Source organism: Erinaceus europaeus, chromosome 10, assembly GCF_950295315.1.
Source record: "Erinaceus europaeus chromosome 10, mEriEur2.1, whole genome shotgun sequence".
NCBI classification, from domain to species: domain Eukaryota; kingdom Metazoa; phylum Chordata; class Mammalia; order Eulipotyphla; family Erinaceidae; genus Erinaceus; species Erinaceus europaeus.
Genome location: NC_080171.1, coordinates 16,849,317 through 16,864,057, shown reverse-complemented (window position 1 = coordinate 16,864,057; position 14,741 = coordinate 16,849,317). Strand labels below are relative to the sequence as shown.

At 42.3% G+C, this 14,741-nt stretch overlaps 1 protein-coding gene and 1 non-coding gene across 8 annotated transcripts in view; one reads left to right on the top strand and one right to left on the bottom strand.

The window, feature by feature from the left end:
* GNE (glucosamine (UDP-N-acetyl)-2-epimerase/N-acetylmannosamine kinase) overlaps window positions 1-14,741 on the bottom strand; it is a 62,488-nt gene that overhangs the window by 20,974 nt on the left and 26,773 nt on the right. For 6 of the 7 annotated variants that reach the window (XR_009551961.1, XM_060199188.1, XM_060199184.1 and 3 more), the window contains exons 2-3: window positions 8,970-9,178; window positions 6,174-6,625 (exon numbers count right to left, since the gene is read on the bottom strand). Coding sequence is in view for 6 of the 7 variants with exons in the window: in XM_060199188.1 (XP_060055171.1) it covers window positions 6,174-6,625; window positions 8,970-9,178 (661 nt within the window). In the remaining variant the exon portion in view is untranslated. Of the gene's footprint in view, window positions 1-6,173; window positions 6,626-8,969; window positions 9,179-14,268; window positions 14,285-14,741 lie in introns of those variants that run through there. The other variant, XM_060199186.1, reaches the window with a different exon arrangement.
* On the top strand, window positions 14,267-14,370 carry LOC132541060 (U6 spliceosomal RNA). Its single transcript, XR_009552248.1, has one exon. It is a non-coding gene; the product is annotated as a U6 spliceosomal RNA (small nuclear RNA).

Genomic DNA, 14,741 nt, shown 5'->3' with positions numbered 1-14,741 from the left:
CATTCCCAAGTTGCATGCTCCCAGTGACCTACGCACCCCTCCTTCTCCAGTAAGCAGAATCCATAGGTCCAGAAACAGACCTAGAGATTTTACAGAAAGTATAATTGTGAGGGGGATAGGTGGCTCCTTGTCTTGTGCCTTGTGCCCTGAGTAGTTAAAAAAATAAAGTCTAATTTTTGCTATTTTATTCTTTTCTTTAAAAAATTTATTACACATGAGACAGAAAGAAGAGAGGTCACAATACCACTTGGCTACATCTAGCAAAGAGGCTGAGCTGGGGAGCTCAGCATGCAAGTGTGATGCTCTCCCAGCTGAGTCATTCCCCCAGTCATCTAGAGGAAACTGCTTGATCTGTTCCAAGTAGGAGCTTAAGCTCTACAAGTACAACCTTGCTGCATTATTCTTAATAAGGGTTATTTCTATTGGCTACAAGTTTCTTAGAAATGCAGCTTTTCAGGGAGTCGGGCTGTAGTGCAGTGGGTTAAGCGCAAAGCACAAGGACCAGCATCAGGATACCGGTTCGAGCCTCTGGCTCCCCACCTGCAGGGTAGTTGCTTCACAAGCGGTGAAGCAGGTCTGTAGGTGTCTATCTTTCTCTCCCCCTCTCTGTCTTCCCCCTCCTCTCTCCATTTCTTTCTGTCCTATCCAACAACAACAACAACAATAATAATAACTACAACAATAAAACAAGGGCAACAAAAGGGAATAAATAAAATTAAATGCGGCTTTTCAGATTACATATGGAGTTCACAGTGTAATCAGAACAGAATGCCAGACTGTTTACTTAGAAGCATTATAAGAATGGGAGGCTGACTGGGGCTGGGTGGTGGTGCACCTGGCTGAGCTCACATACTACAGTGCACAAGGACCCAGGTTCAAGCTCCCTGTCCCCACCTACAGGGGGAAAGCTTCACAAGTGGTGTAGCAGGGCTGCAGGTGTCTCTCTGTCTCTCTCCCCTCTGTCACCTCCTTCCCTCTCCATTTCTGGCTGTCTCTAATAAATAAAGATTTTAAAAAAAGGAAAAAAAAAAGAATGGGAGGCTGAATCAATAGCTATTTGTTGTATCAACATTACTATGCAGGTTCCCTGGTGTTCAAGGATTAGAAAGATACAGAATATATTAGCTTGTATAGTAAAGTAAAAAAAAAAAAAAAAGTCCAATTCCTTTCCTGTTCTAATATAACCTAGGTTTAAAATACACAATCATCGTGACTACGTGACTATTGCCAAATTAGTGATTTAAAAAATTTTTTTTAATTTTAATTATCTTTATTTATTAATTTATTGGATAGAGACAGCCAGAAATTGTGAGGAGGAGGGAAACTAGAGAGGGAGAGAAACACCTGCAGACCTGCTTCACCACTCACAAAGCTTTCCCCCTGCAGGTGGGGACCAGGGGCTTGAACCCGGGTCCTTGTGCACTGTAGCATGTGCACTCAATCAGGTGCGCCACCACCCGACCCCTAGTTAGTGATTTTTTTATTCATTAGATGTGTCTCTTAAAAAAAAAGTCCAGGGGCCAGATAGTGGCTCACCTGGTTGAGCGCACATGATACAATGCGCAAGGACCCAGGTTCAAGCCCCTGGTCCCCACCAGCAGGGGAAAAGCTTTATGAGTGGTGAAGCAGGGCTGCAGGTGTCTCTCTGTCGCTCTATCACCCAATCCTCTCAATATCTGGCTGTCTCTATCCAATAAATAAAGATAATAAAGAATATTTTTTAAAAGAAGAGTCCTAAATACCTAAAATAATTGATTAACTCTGATTTGTTATATAGTGAGGTATTATTCTGGAGGACCAGGCAGTGGTGCACTCAGCTGAGCACACAAGCTACAATGCAGAAGGGCTCAAGTTCAAGCCCTCAGTCCCCCTGGTGTCTCTGTCTCTTTTCCTATTTATTTATTTGTTTGTTTATTTTTCCTTCAGGGTTATTACTGGGGCTTGGTGCCTGCACTATGAATCTACTACTCCTGGTGATAATTTTTTTCCACTTTATTGGATAGGACAGAGAGAAATTGAAAGGGGAGAGGAAGATAGAGAGGGAGAGAAACAGAGAGACACCTGTAGACATGCTTCATCACTTGTGAAGCAACCTCCCTGCAGGCGGGGAGCCGAGGCCTCAAACCAGGATCCTTGCCTGGTTTCTTGCACTTCATACTTTTTTTTTTTAAGAAGTCTTTTTTAAAAAATGTATATTTATTTTTGTTGCCCTTTATTTATTTGTATTATTGTTGTGGTTATTATTGTTGTTACTGATGTCATCGTTATTGGAGAGGACAGGAGGAGGTGAAGACAGAGAAGGGGAGAGAAAGATACCTGTATACCTGCTTCACTACTATGAAGCGACCCCCTCTACAGGTGGGGAGCCGGGAGCTCGAACCGGGATCCTTACGCCGGTCCTTGTGCTTTGCACCAAGTGCACTTAACCCACCGCACTGCTGTGCTACCGCCTGACCACCTCTTGCACTTCAGACTATGCGCACTTAATCTAGTGCACCACCACCTGACCCCCCATCTCCCTCGATTTCTTTGTCTCTATCCGATACATAAATAAAAAACTTTAAAGGAAGAATAAATTAACCTACTGGCATCCTATCATTCTATATACAAACTTACTTGATTTGTTTGAAAGGTTAAAAAAAATCTGAATTATTTCATATATATATATATGGGGGGGAGATAGGGATACAGAGAAAGACATACAGATTACTAGTAGCTTATTATCTGGACATAACTCTGCAAAACTGAATGCCTTTCAGATTTATATATTTTATACCCACCCTTCCTTCCTTTCTTTTTTTAATATTTATTTATTCTTTTTTTAAATATTTATTTTTCCCTTTTGTTGCCCTTGTTGTTTTATTGTTGTTGTAGTTATTATTGTTGTTACTGATGTCAGCGTTGTTGGATAGGACAGAGAGAAATAGAGGAGGGAAGAGAGAGAGGGGCAGAGAAAGAGAGACACCTGCAGACCTGCTTCACCACCTGTGAAGCGACGACTCCCTTTCAGGTGGGGAGCCAGGGGCTCAAACTGGGATCCTTACACCAGTCCTTGTGCTTTGCGCCACATGTGCTTAACCCGCTGTGTTACCGCCCAACTCCCCCTTTCTCGCTTTCTTGACAGAGACAGAGGAGGTAGAGGCATTCAGCGTTGCTCCTCCAGCCATGGACCTCTCCTAGTGCTGTCCGTGGTGTCTCTGTGAGGTACCAGGGCTTGACCCCAGGACCTTGTTCCTGGTAAGCTGGATACTCTACTAGGGAAGGTATTTCCTGGCTCCTGACTTCTGAGTTTTAATAATAGCAAACTTGTATTAATAAGTACTCATAAACCATTTACTTAATTCTGGCTTACAGTGGTGCAGGGGATTGAACCTGGGACCTCAAAACCTCAGGCATGAAAGTCCTTTGCATAACCAATCTGTTAATACCCTGGCCCACAATTTCTCCATTTCTCTCTGTCCTATCCAACAATAACGATATCAATAATAACTACAACAATAAAACAAGGGCAACAAAAGGGAATAAATAAAAAATTTTTTAAATTAAAAAAAACAAAAAACAAGGGCAACAAAAGGGAATTAATTAATTAATTAAAAAAGAGAATGCTTTAGCTTAGTAACAACAACAATAAAAAAAAAAAAAAAAGGAAACCGGTCATCTGGCAGAGCTTTGGGTGTCCTGGCTGGATTCCTAGTCTCGTACAAGCCAGAGTGGTGTCCTGCCTTCTCTGTGTGTCTCATAGGAAGAGAATAAATCTGTTTCTTTTTTAAGTACTTGTGGGGATAGCAAGTTAGCTCACGTGACTAGTGTGCTTGCTCTGCCATCAGCACAACCCAGCTTTGAGCCCAGCCTCATCAGACAGAAAGCAGCTCAGGTACTGTGGTATGTCTATTTTGTGGCTGTGGTTGTGGTTGTGGTTGTTGCCAGAGCACTGCTCAGCTCTGGTTTATGGTGGGGGGGGTGTTTGAACCTGGGACCTGAGAGCCTCAGATATGAGAGAACCTTTGCATAACTATTATGCTATCTCCCATGCCCCTGTGGTATCTCTCTATCACTCCATCTCTGTCTTTTTTCTCTCTGAAAAAGTCTGCCTGGAGAGGTAAAGCCCCAATGGCAAGCATAAAATAAAGAGGGGGAATAGGAGAAAGGGGAAGCCCATATGCCTCACTGCTGCTTTTAGCATTCAATGCCTTACTTAAGTATTCCATAAAGAAAGGCATCAAAGTTTAAAAATAACAGAAAATCGGGGGTCGGGCGGTGGCGCAGTGGGTTAAGCGTATGTGGCGCAAAGCGCAAGGACCGGCGTAAGGATCCCAGTTCGAGCCCTGGCTCCCCACCTGCAGGGGAGTTTCTTCACAGGCTGTAAAGCAGGTCTGCAGGTGTCTGTCTTTCTCTCCCCCTCTCTGTCTTCCCCTCCTCTCTCCATTTCTCTCTGTCCTATCCAACAGCGAATGACATCAACAATGGTAATAATAATAACCACAACGAGGCTACAGCAACAAGGGCAACAAAAGGGGGAAAAATGGCTTCCAGGTGCGGTGGATTCATGGAGCAGGCACCGAGCCCAGCTATAACCCTGGAGGAAAATAATAATAATAAAAATAATAGAAAATCAAAAGTAAAAGCATTAGCTAGGGTGGTGGTCCAGTGGAGAGAGCGCAGGACTTGCCTGGACAAGCCCTGAGTTCAAAACCTGGTACCACACGTGCCAGAGTAATGCTCTGGTAGCTCTTTTTCTGATTCTCATAAGAGAAATACATTGATTTTAAAAAAAAAAAAAAGGAAAAACACAGGCACTGAGCCCCAATGGCAAAATGTAAAAGTAAAAACACAGTTCTACGAAATAGAGATAAATATTATAAGTGATTTGGTAGAGATTTTCTCTTTTTGACCACAAAATAAAGTTTCTTTTTAATTTTTTTGTTAACAAAATAAGTAACGTGGTATACCTCCTAACCTTTCTATTACACTGTTGCTTTCATAAGAAATGACATTGTAGCAGACCAGGAGGTGGCTCGTGTGAAGGTGTGACAGTGATTATATATGTGTATGAAGATTTGGACTCGCAAGCATGGGGTCCCAAGTTCAGTCCTTGGCATCTCATGTCTGAGTGATGCTCTGGTGTGTTCTCTCTCTCTCTCTCTCTCCCTCTTCCCTCTCATTTTTAAAATTACATGATATTATACACATAATTTTGTAGTTAGCTTTTTCCCTTTTTTTTTTTTTACATGTCCTATAACTTCTCACTTCTTAACATTTCATTTCTTTAAATACTCATTTATTTGTTACATAGAGAGAGTTTTCCATTAGGCAGGAAGGAGAGAGGAAGACAAGCCATAGCACCACTCCAGTATAGGCAATGCTGGGGATTGAACCAGAAACCTCAGGCGTCAAAGTCTTATGTTCTGCTAGTTGAGTCACTCTGCCTGTTTCAACATTATATATATATTTTTTAATATTTTATTTTATTTATTTATTCCCTTTTGTTGCCCTTGTTGTAGTTTTTTATTGTTGTAGTCGCTGTTGGATAGGACAGAGAGAAATGGAGAGAGGAGGGGAAGACAGAGAGGAGGAGAGAAAGATAGACACCTGCAGACCTGCTTCACCACCTGTGAAGCGACTCCCCTGCAGGTGGGGAGCCGGGGTTCGAACCGGGATCCTTATGCCAGTCCCTGTGCTTTGCGCCACCTGCGCTTAACCCGCTGCGCTACAGCCCGACTCCCTCAACATTATATTTTATGTACTGAAAGCACTGCCTTGTGGTCAAGGAGGTGGCGCAGTGGATAAAGCATTGGACTCTCAAGCATGAGGTCCCGAGTTCAATCCCCAGCAGTACATGTAGTACCAGAGTGATGCCTGGTTTTTTCCCTCTCTTCTCCTATCTTCCTCATGAATAAATAAATAAAATCTTTTAAAAAGAAAGAGAGAAATTTATTTACTGCCTTGTGTAAATACAGCACAGATTTTAAAAATTCAAGCCACTAAGCCTATCTTACCGTAAGTAACTCTCAAGCGATGTGAAGTCAAACCAGAGGGTGACATCTATGAGCGAAAACTTTAGCCTTCTGTTGCTAATGGAAGACCCTGTCCACAACAGCTTCTGAAAGGATTCAAACATACCCAGCACGTTCTGACAAAAACCGCCGCTAGGCTGGACAGAGCCCGATGCCTACCTAGCCACATCCGAATCGTGCTCATGTAGTCTTTATTCTTGGCAGACAGAAGTTTGTCATAGGAAGGGCAGCCCGCCAAGAGGATGCGGTCGTGGTCCTCACACATGGAGATGAGGTGCTGCTCGGCGCTTCGCGTGCAGCACACGTGATAGTGAGCCAGCTTCGTTATGGCATGTCTGATGGAGTCATCAATGGTCCCGCTCACTTCCCCACCTTCAATATGAAGGATTCGGATGTTCATTAAGGCAGCAGATGTTGCAAGTGCCAGGGCATCGAACCTGTCTCCGTGAACAATCATGATGTCAGGCTTCAAGCGATTTAGGACATCTGGTAGTTTTACTAGAGCCAAGCCTACTGACTCCACCATGGCGGCCTCATCTTCCCCTCTAACGATTGTGTGTAGTCTGGTGTTTATGTCGAAGTCATCTTGCTCAATCATGCGATACGTGTTTCTAAAAGAAAGGAAATAAAGATGTGAGACAATGTTCTGAAATACAAGACCATAAAGGTATATAAGAAGTAGTCCAACATCAACCTGAAGGGAGAAATATTATACAAAATTGTTAAAATCAAGCAAATTGAAATATAACTTATAAGCCATTAAAAAAATATATAGAAGTAGGGGAGCCGGGTGGTAGCACAGCGGGTTAAGTGCATGTGACAAAAAGTGCAAGGATCCCAGTTTGAGCCCCCGGCTCCCCAACTGCAGGGGAGTCGCTTCACAGGCAGTGAAGCAGGTCTGCAGGTGTCTATCTTTCTCTCCCCCTCTCTCCATTTCTCTCTGTCCTATCCAACAACAACATCAATAACAACAATAAGAATAACCACAACAATAAAACAACAAGGGCAATAAAAGGGAATAAATAAATATTTAAAATTTTTTTTTTTTTAAATAGAGAAGTTAATTTGTCCACAGGAGTACTCCTACAACCATCTAGCACCTTGGGAGTTTCATCTCCGCCTGCTTTAGTATGTACCCGGAAGAGAAACATCTGAGAGAAAAAACTGTTTGGGAGGGGAAAAGATTAAATGCTATAGTGGCTGTAACATCTTATTTATAAAAAATTTAAAAGAAATGTATGCAATGGGGAAAGAAGCTAGCATGTGTGCTCAGCCAGGTGCACCACCCCCCGGCCCCTCAAGTAGATTTTCTCAGATAGTCAGAATTCATTTCATAATAGATGGATCAGTTGTTGGGATAGCCACAAGTCTCTTCTTAACTCTTCAACTATTTTCTCAGAGCAAACTGTTAAATCAGTTTCTAGAGAAAGGTTATAGTTTATATTGCTGCTGCTGTTGTTTTTAATGCAGTGTCAGGAAATGAACTCAGGGCTTCCATCCATGCATACACAATACTGATGAGAGGTCTCCTTGGTCGAAGTTTCTATAATTTTTTTATTTTTGAGAGAAAAAGACACCACAGCCCCGGACACCTTCTAAGAGCTAAGAGTGCCTTCCCCCCCCCCCCCCCAGTCATCCAGTCTCCCGTGTGGCTGATTCCAGGGGTGAAGCCCAGGGTGGGCACAGACCCTGCTGGTGAGCTATTTCCCAGTCCTGTATTCTATTTTTTTTTTAAGTGGTCTAGAAGTCCATTATAACACAGGCATCTTTCACAGTGAATGCTGTACTTCTGACCTATAGGGAGGCTGCACTACTATGTTCATGCCACAAGGGTGCACTGATTATCGCTCTATTACATTCTCTTCTTAGAACAAAAGGAAGTTCAGTTTTGGCTCATCTGTTTGGCTCCACGAGGAGTTCGTATTTTTCATTTTCCACATTTAAACTGATCAATAACCTGATGTTACTAAAATAAGAATGGTGATTACAGCTTCTTACTTTACCTCGTAGATGTATCAGACTTCTAAATTCTTGTCCCATATCTGCTACTTTATAAGCTGTTAATTTCTATAGGAGATTGTGTGTGTGTGTGTGTGTTTTTCTTTTTTCTTTTTTTGTGTCTGTTTTTGCAACTGCACAATTCTGCTACTCCCAGCTGACCTCTCCCCCATCCCCTCTTTAACTTAAGAGAGTGGAGAGACACCACTTCACTGTTGATGAAACACAGGTCCTAGCACATGGCAAAGCAAGTGTCCTATATGTAGGTAGGGTAAGTCACCTCCAGGCTCTCTGTATGAGTGATAATGTAGGACTGCCACTAGTACTCAGGAAAGAGAGTATATGGATCACACTACTATAGTCACACTAAATAGATCTCTATGTGGCATTTCTCTTGAACATGGTAACAAATGATAATAAAATAGCTATCATTTATCACGCATCCATCAAGCATCGTCACTCTATAATACTTCGCATCACTATCTCCATTTTTCACAATAACCTGCAATATAGGGTTTGGTTTTGTTTTGTTTGCCTCCACGGTTATCACTGGGGTTCAGTGCCTGCACTAGGAATCCACTGCTCCTGTGGCTCTTTTTTTTTTTTTTTTGACTAGGACAGAGAGAAATTCAGAGGGGAGGGGAAGACAGAGAGGGAGAGGGAGAGAGAAAGACACCTGAAGACCTGCTTCACCGCTTGTGAAGCGACCCCTCTGCAAGTGGGGAGCTGGGGGCTCAAACTGGGATCCTTACGCTTCGTACTATGTGTGCTTAACCCAGTGTGCCACTGCCCGGTCCCCCATTCCATGTTTTAATTGAGGAGTCCAAGGTTTGAGCTGATACTTCACCTTGGCCATAAAGAAACCATGAGGATTTGAAGGTAGGCCCACAGAACTCTAAGACCCAACTACACCGTGCCTGCAACGAAGGTTACAATGAGAAAACGCCTTCATCTTACCCATAGTCGTCTATCAGATGGGAGCCGAGTACCACCACATCAAGTTCAAAGAACTCAGGTTCCGTCTTGATACCGAACATGATCGGGGCAAGTTTAGAATAATCTGCACGGTTACAGGTAGCAACACAAACCCGGAGCTTTCGGTTATCTCCATTCTTCTCCATGACTTGTTTTTTTTTCCGTTTTATAAGGTTCTTAAAATACAGTTCCTGAAGTGGCAAAAAAAAAAAAAAAAAAAGGTTTATAATCAGAATGATGGGTCTTATGTGTAAACACAGGATTCTGCAGTGTTAGGTCTTCAGCCACCATTTTTTCTAGTGATCTAACCTTTCTTTCACCCCACTCCTGGGTGACACACCCACTGGTATACCTCTAGTTATGGAATTCCAGCAGACTAATCACAACCTCGCCCCTTTCTCTCACATTTAAGAAAACATACTAGCAGGCAATTCACAGTGACCTAAATTAACTCTAATTAAAGGACCAACAGATAACAACTCTTTATTGTTCAAAGTTGCTCATCTTAGCTCATGACTGCTCCCAACCAATCAGACTACTGCGAAATCTGGAGAACTAGGGACCTTCTGCCCCTCACTTTCAGGAAGGGAAATACAGGTCTTGAGGGGAGAAACTCCAAGATTCAAGATCACATCCTTCAAGGAATGAAGGAGATTTATTCAGCCTCACACTATCAACATCCTACCCTAGCAGCATGCAGAGTACTGGGATTAGTGCTAAGGAAGAAGGTGAGTCAGAGTCAAAACCCAAACTCATCTTCAAGGCTTTCTTTGTAGCTATAGCCAGTGCCTATAAACTACCTTAAAGTGACTGTCCAAAACTAAATCCATTTTTTTTTCCAAACCTGTCCCTCCTTCCTTGTTCTCTGTTATGAACTTCATTCATCCAGACGCCTTCACATCTTCTCTGTCCTTCGCACTGTATTTCCTAACATCTAGCAAGTGTATTCCCTGAATGCCTTCCAGCTCCATTTCTTACTCTCCATCCCTATCATGACATACTCATTTAAGTCCCAAACTGTTGTAACAGTTGTCAGAATGGCCTATTTCTAATCTTGCCTTCCACAGACTCTCAGAGTAATCTTAACAGGCTTCATAAATTTGCTCACCGTACTAAACAGGATACAGTAGTTATGAGAAAAAGTCCAAAGTGCTTTGCCTCTAGCCCATCCTTCCAAACACTTCTCCCCTATCTATAATGTGCTGAAGCCATGCACAGTTCAGCGTGTACAGTTCAGCCCATGATAAGTCTACGTGTCTGTCTTTCCAGATACAAGTATCTCTACCTAAAAGTTTTCTTTCCCTTTGCCAGGACACCTCCTCATCCTTCAGAACTCTGTTGCCTCTTTCAGAACCCCTTCATATAAAAAACTCAGTTCCTCTTCACCTCCACCCCTCAGAATAAATAGACAGACAAATAAATAAATCAATAGGAGACTTATTTCTATTTATTTCACATTAGCTAGAGAGTTTCACAAGAGAAAAGCCAGAGCCTCCCTTCAGTGCGTGTGCTACACGGACCCCAGCCAGGTTCCCTGGCACGTGATTCCTGAGCTCTGCCATGTGATCTGTCTCCCTACCCCTTCTCCTATTCCAGCCCCTTAGTTGCGGCTTCCCTCTGAGCACACTGGCCCTGCCTACCACAGCACTCATGCACACGCGTATGCGCCCCCCCCCCAAACACACACACACTTATTCATGTCTTTTGTCCACATACCTCACCTACCCCCCACTATTTTATACTCTCCATTCAAACACTGGAAATGAGGGGCAAAAGGGATAAGAGACATGTTTTATAGCATATTTAAACTGCTTTCTATCAACACAGAACCCCACCTTGTGGGCTGATAGTAACGCCTCTGACTCGTGAGATGTATCGATGTTCATAATCTGCACCCAGCAGTACGGAGAAGCATGATGCCAATAAAAGGGAAGCCGGCTTCTAGGGCAGGGCAAACGCCCAAACTCAGTGGAGATGCCGTCAGTGCCTTCTGCTGCTAATACCTCATCTCTCTTTGCCCAGAACTTCTTTTTAAAAATATTTTTATTTATTTATTATTATTGGGTAGAGACAGAGAGAAATTGAGAAGGGAGGAAGAGACAGAGAGGGAGAGAGACAGAGAGACACCTGCAGCCCTGCTTCACCACTTATGAAGCTTTCCCCCTGCAGGTGGGAACCAGGGGCTTGAACCCAGATCCTTGTGCACTGGAATGTGTGTGCTTAACCAGGTGCGCCACCGCCTGATCCCTAGACCAGTACTTCTACGATCGCACAAACTGTCCCAACCTGAACTGAGGACCTCCAGTAAAGAGAATTCCACCTACAGAAATGCAGTTTCAAGATAATGAAAAGAGCATCCCGCTGCCCAGGAAGTGGCACAATAGATAAATCATCGGACTCCAGCACATGAGGTCCCAAGTTATAACCCCAATATCATAGGTGCTTGAGTGATTCTAATTAATGATTAAATGAATCCTTAAAAAAATAAACATCCTATCAAGAGAGTTGTATTCATAAGGTCTAAGCATTTATTACCCAATCATCAAAGAGACAAGTGTGGGAAAAAAAAAAGGTGGCTAAGCCAAACAGTAGGGAATGTTTAATTTGCTGGATGAGGCAGAACAGAACAAATCACTCCAGGACCGAGTGATAACGCACCCGGTAAAGCAGACATGTTACCGTGTGTAAGGACCTGCGTTCAAGTCAAAGTGTATTTATTTTACAACAGCTGTAAACTTTACACCTGTCAAGACTGAAATGCTTGCTATTTACCAGGTAAACAAAATTAACCAAAGAAGTGAACTGAAAAATAAACAACATCAGTAAGGCCAAAACTATTTTAAGGAAAGAAATAATATAAATACAATAGATTGGGAGTCCACAGCGGCGCAGAGGGTTAAGCGCACGTGGTGCAAAGCACAAGGACTAGCGTAAGGATCTGGGTTCAAGTCCCCAGCTCCCCACCTGCAGGGAGGGGTAGCTTCACAAGTGGTGAAGCAGGTCTGCTGGTGTCTATCTTTCTCTCCCCCTCTCTGTCTTCCCCTCCTCTCTCCATTTCTCTCTGTCCTATCCAACAACGACGACATCAATAACAACAATAACTACAACAATAAAAGAACAAGGGCAACAAAAGGGAATAAACAGATATTTTAAAATAAATACAATAGATTAACTCTAAGGGGGATTTTTAAAAAAGAATTTCTTTGTATTAGCTATTACATACATGGTTTAAAATAGAAAAGTTGAAAAAGGTAGGTAGCAAAGTCTTCTCGTTTATGTTCCAGTCGTGTAGCTCTTCTCTCTGGCTGCTAAGAGTTGCTAGTTTTTTCTTGTGTCTCTCTTTACCCCCAACCCTTCTGTACATCAGCCATGCACACAGAGGTAAGCAGACCTCTGGCATGCAGGAAGTATGTACAGTGCAACTATGCAGCTGGGAACATAGTTTACATGTTGTTGCACACCTTGGTTCTGGTTTTTTGTAGTTTTGTAATATAAAGAGACCAGAGTGCCATCCCTTCATTTTACGTGGTACCAAATATAAAACCCAGGGCTTTTCATTAAATGGCAGAATGGTAAAGTTTAAATGATATATGTGTGTGTGTGTGTGTGTGTGTATATATATATATCTCCATCCTAAAAGTGCAAAGTTTAAAATTTGTTAGCCATCAACTTTTAAAATATATAAAAAATAATATGAGCTTTGGCTACAAAAATAATTCCACATTTACTGAATATGTACTTTATGCAGAACATTTAAAAGAGAGAGAGAGAGATGGAACTGAGAAAGAATTACTCTTTTGGAAAGTTTGAGTATAATACACAACACCAGGACACACAGTATGTGTTAACTAGTTCACTTTCCCAAAGCTGAGTACCAGAAACCAAATTAATGTTTTTTTTAAATAATTTATTTCTTTATTGGGGAATTAATGCTTTACATTCAACAGTAAATACAATAGTTTGTACATGCATAACATTCCCCAGATTCCCATTTAACAATACAACCCCCACTATGTCACTCATCATCTTTCATGGACCTGTATTCTCAAGATGTTTTTTTTTCCTTAAGCCAGTAAACATCATCTTTTGTTTTGGTTCAGATTAATGTCCAAAGATACATTTCCGGGGGCTGGGCAGTGATGGCCACAGCTGAGTGCACGTTTTATAATATGCAAGGCCATGGGTTCAACCCCCCAGTCCCCACCTGCAGGGGGGAAGCTTCATGAGCAGTAAAGCAGGGCTGCAAGTGTCTTTCTTTTTTTTTTAATTTATTTATTCCCTTTTGTTGCCCTTGTTGTAGTTATTATTATTGTTGTTGATGTTGTCATTCTTGGATAGGACACAGAAATGGAGAGAGGAGGGGAAGCCAGAGAGGGGGAGAGAAAGACAGACACCTGCGGACCTGCTTCACCGCCTGTGAAGTGACTCCCCTTCATGTGGGGAGCTGGGGGCTCGAACCGGGATCCTTTCGCCCGGTCCTTGCGCTTTGTGCCACCTGCACTTAACCTGCTGTGCTACCGCCCGACTCCCTGCAAGTGTCTTTCTCTCTCCCTCTGTATCTACCCCTTCCCTCTCAACTTCTGTCTTAATCCAATAAATAAATATTTTTTTTTAATCTGGTTCCTGTGGTCCAGGAGGTGGCACAGTGGATAAAGCATTGGATTCTCAACCATGAGGTCCCAGGTTCGATCCCTGGCAGCACATGCACCAGAGTGATGTCTGGTTCTTTCTCCCCTCCTATCTCTCTCATAAATAAATAAATAAATAAATAAACAAATAAATAAATTCTTTAAAAAAATAAATATCTGGTTCCAGGGGTTAAGCCCAGGGCCTTGCACATGTATAATACCACTGCTGAGGGGACCCCCATATCCATTTTTTCACTCTTTAGTTCCTTGAGAGAGGGGGAGAAACAATAGACAAAAGAAAAATCCACCACCCATGAAGTCCCCTCTCCTCAAGCTGTCTTTGATGCTTCTATGTAGTTCAAGCCTAAGGCCTGAACACAGAGCCTCACAGAGCTTGAATAGTAACTAGAGTCTCTATCACCAGTCTGGAATGAGTTAACATAATAAAACAGACTTCTACTATAAAAGGATAATTTAAATTACATAAAGTGCAGTGTAAAACAAATGAGCTAAAACTGGTTTCTTGGCACAGTTTAATGCTAGATAGCAATCAAAGCAAATGATGTCTATATTTGTTAATATTAATAAAGCTCAAAGTTACAACAAGGGAAAACAGCAAATTCCAAAGAGAAATACAATACAGCACCACTTACTAAGAATTTCTTTAGTGCTTGCTTCGGCAGCACATACAGAGAAGATTAGCAGGACCCCTGCACAAGGATGACACGCAAATTTGTGGAGCGTTCTGTGTTTTTGTCCAGTGTCTTTTTCTTCTTAGATTTTTTTTTTTTAATCTTAAAAGACACACTTCATTTCTACAACTGTAATTTGAATAAAGTGGTTATTTTTTGCAATCCCCTGAACAGTTTTTTGGAGGTGGGATTTCTGACTCCAGAAGTAAATATAAAACCAGGAAGCGAGGCCCCATGAGCTGAGGCTGAGCAGCGTTATCCACGGTGCTGCCTTCAGACGGCGCACTAGTGCCGTGGCGTGTGCAACTGGCTTCCCTGAGCCGTAAAATGTGTGAAAAGGGCAAAAATAAATAATTTTCTTCTAACAACAACAAAAAAAAATTTATTTATTCTCAAAAAAAGGGAGGGCTAGAGATAGAACCAGAGGGGGGTCA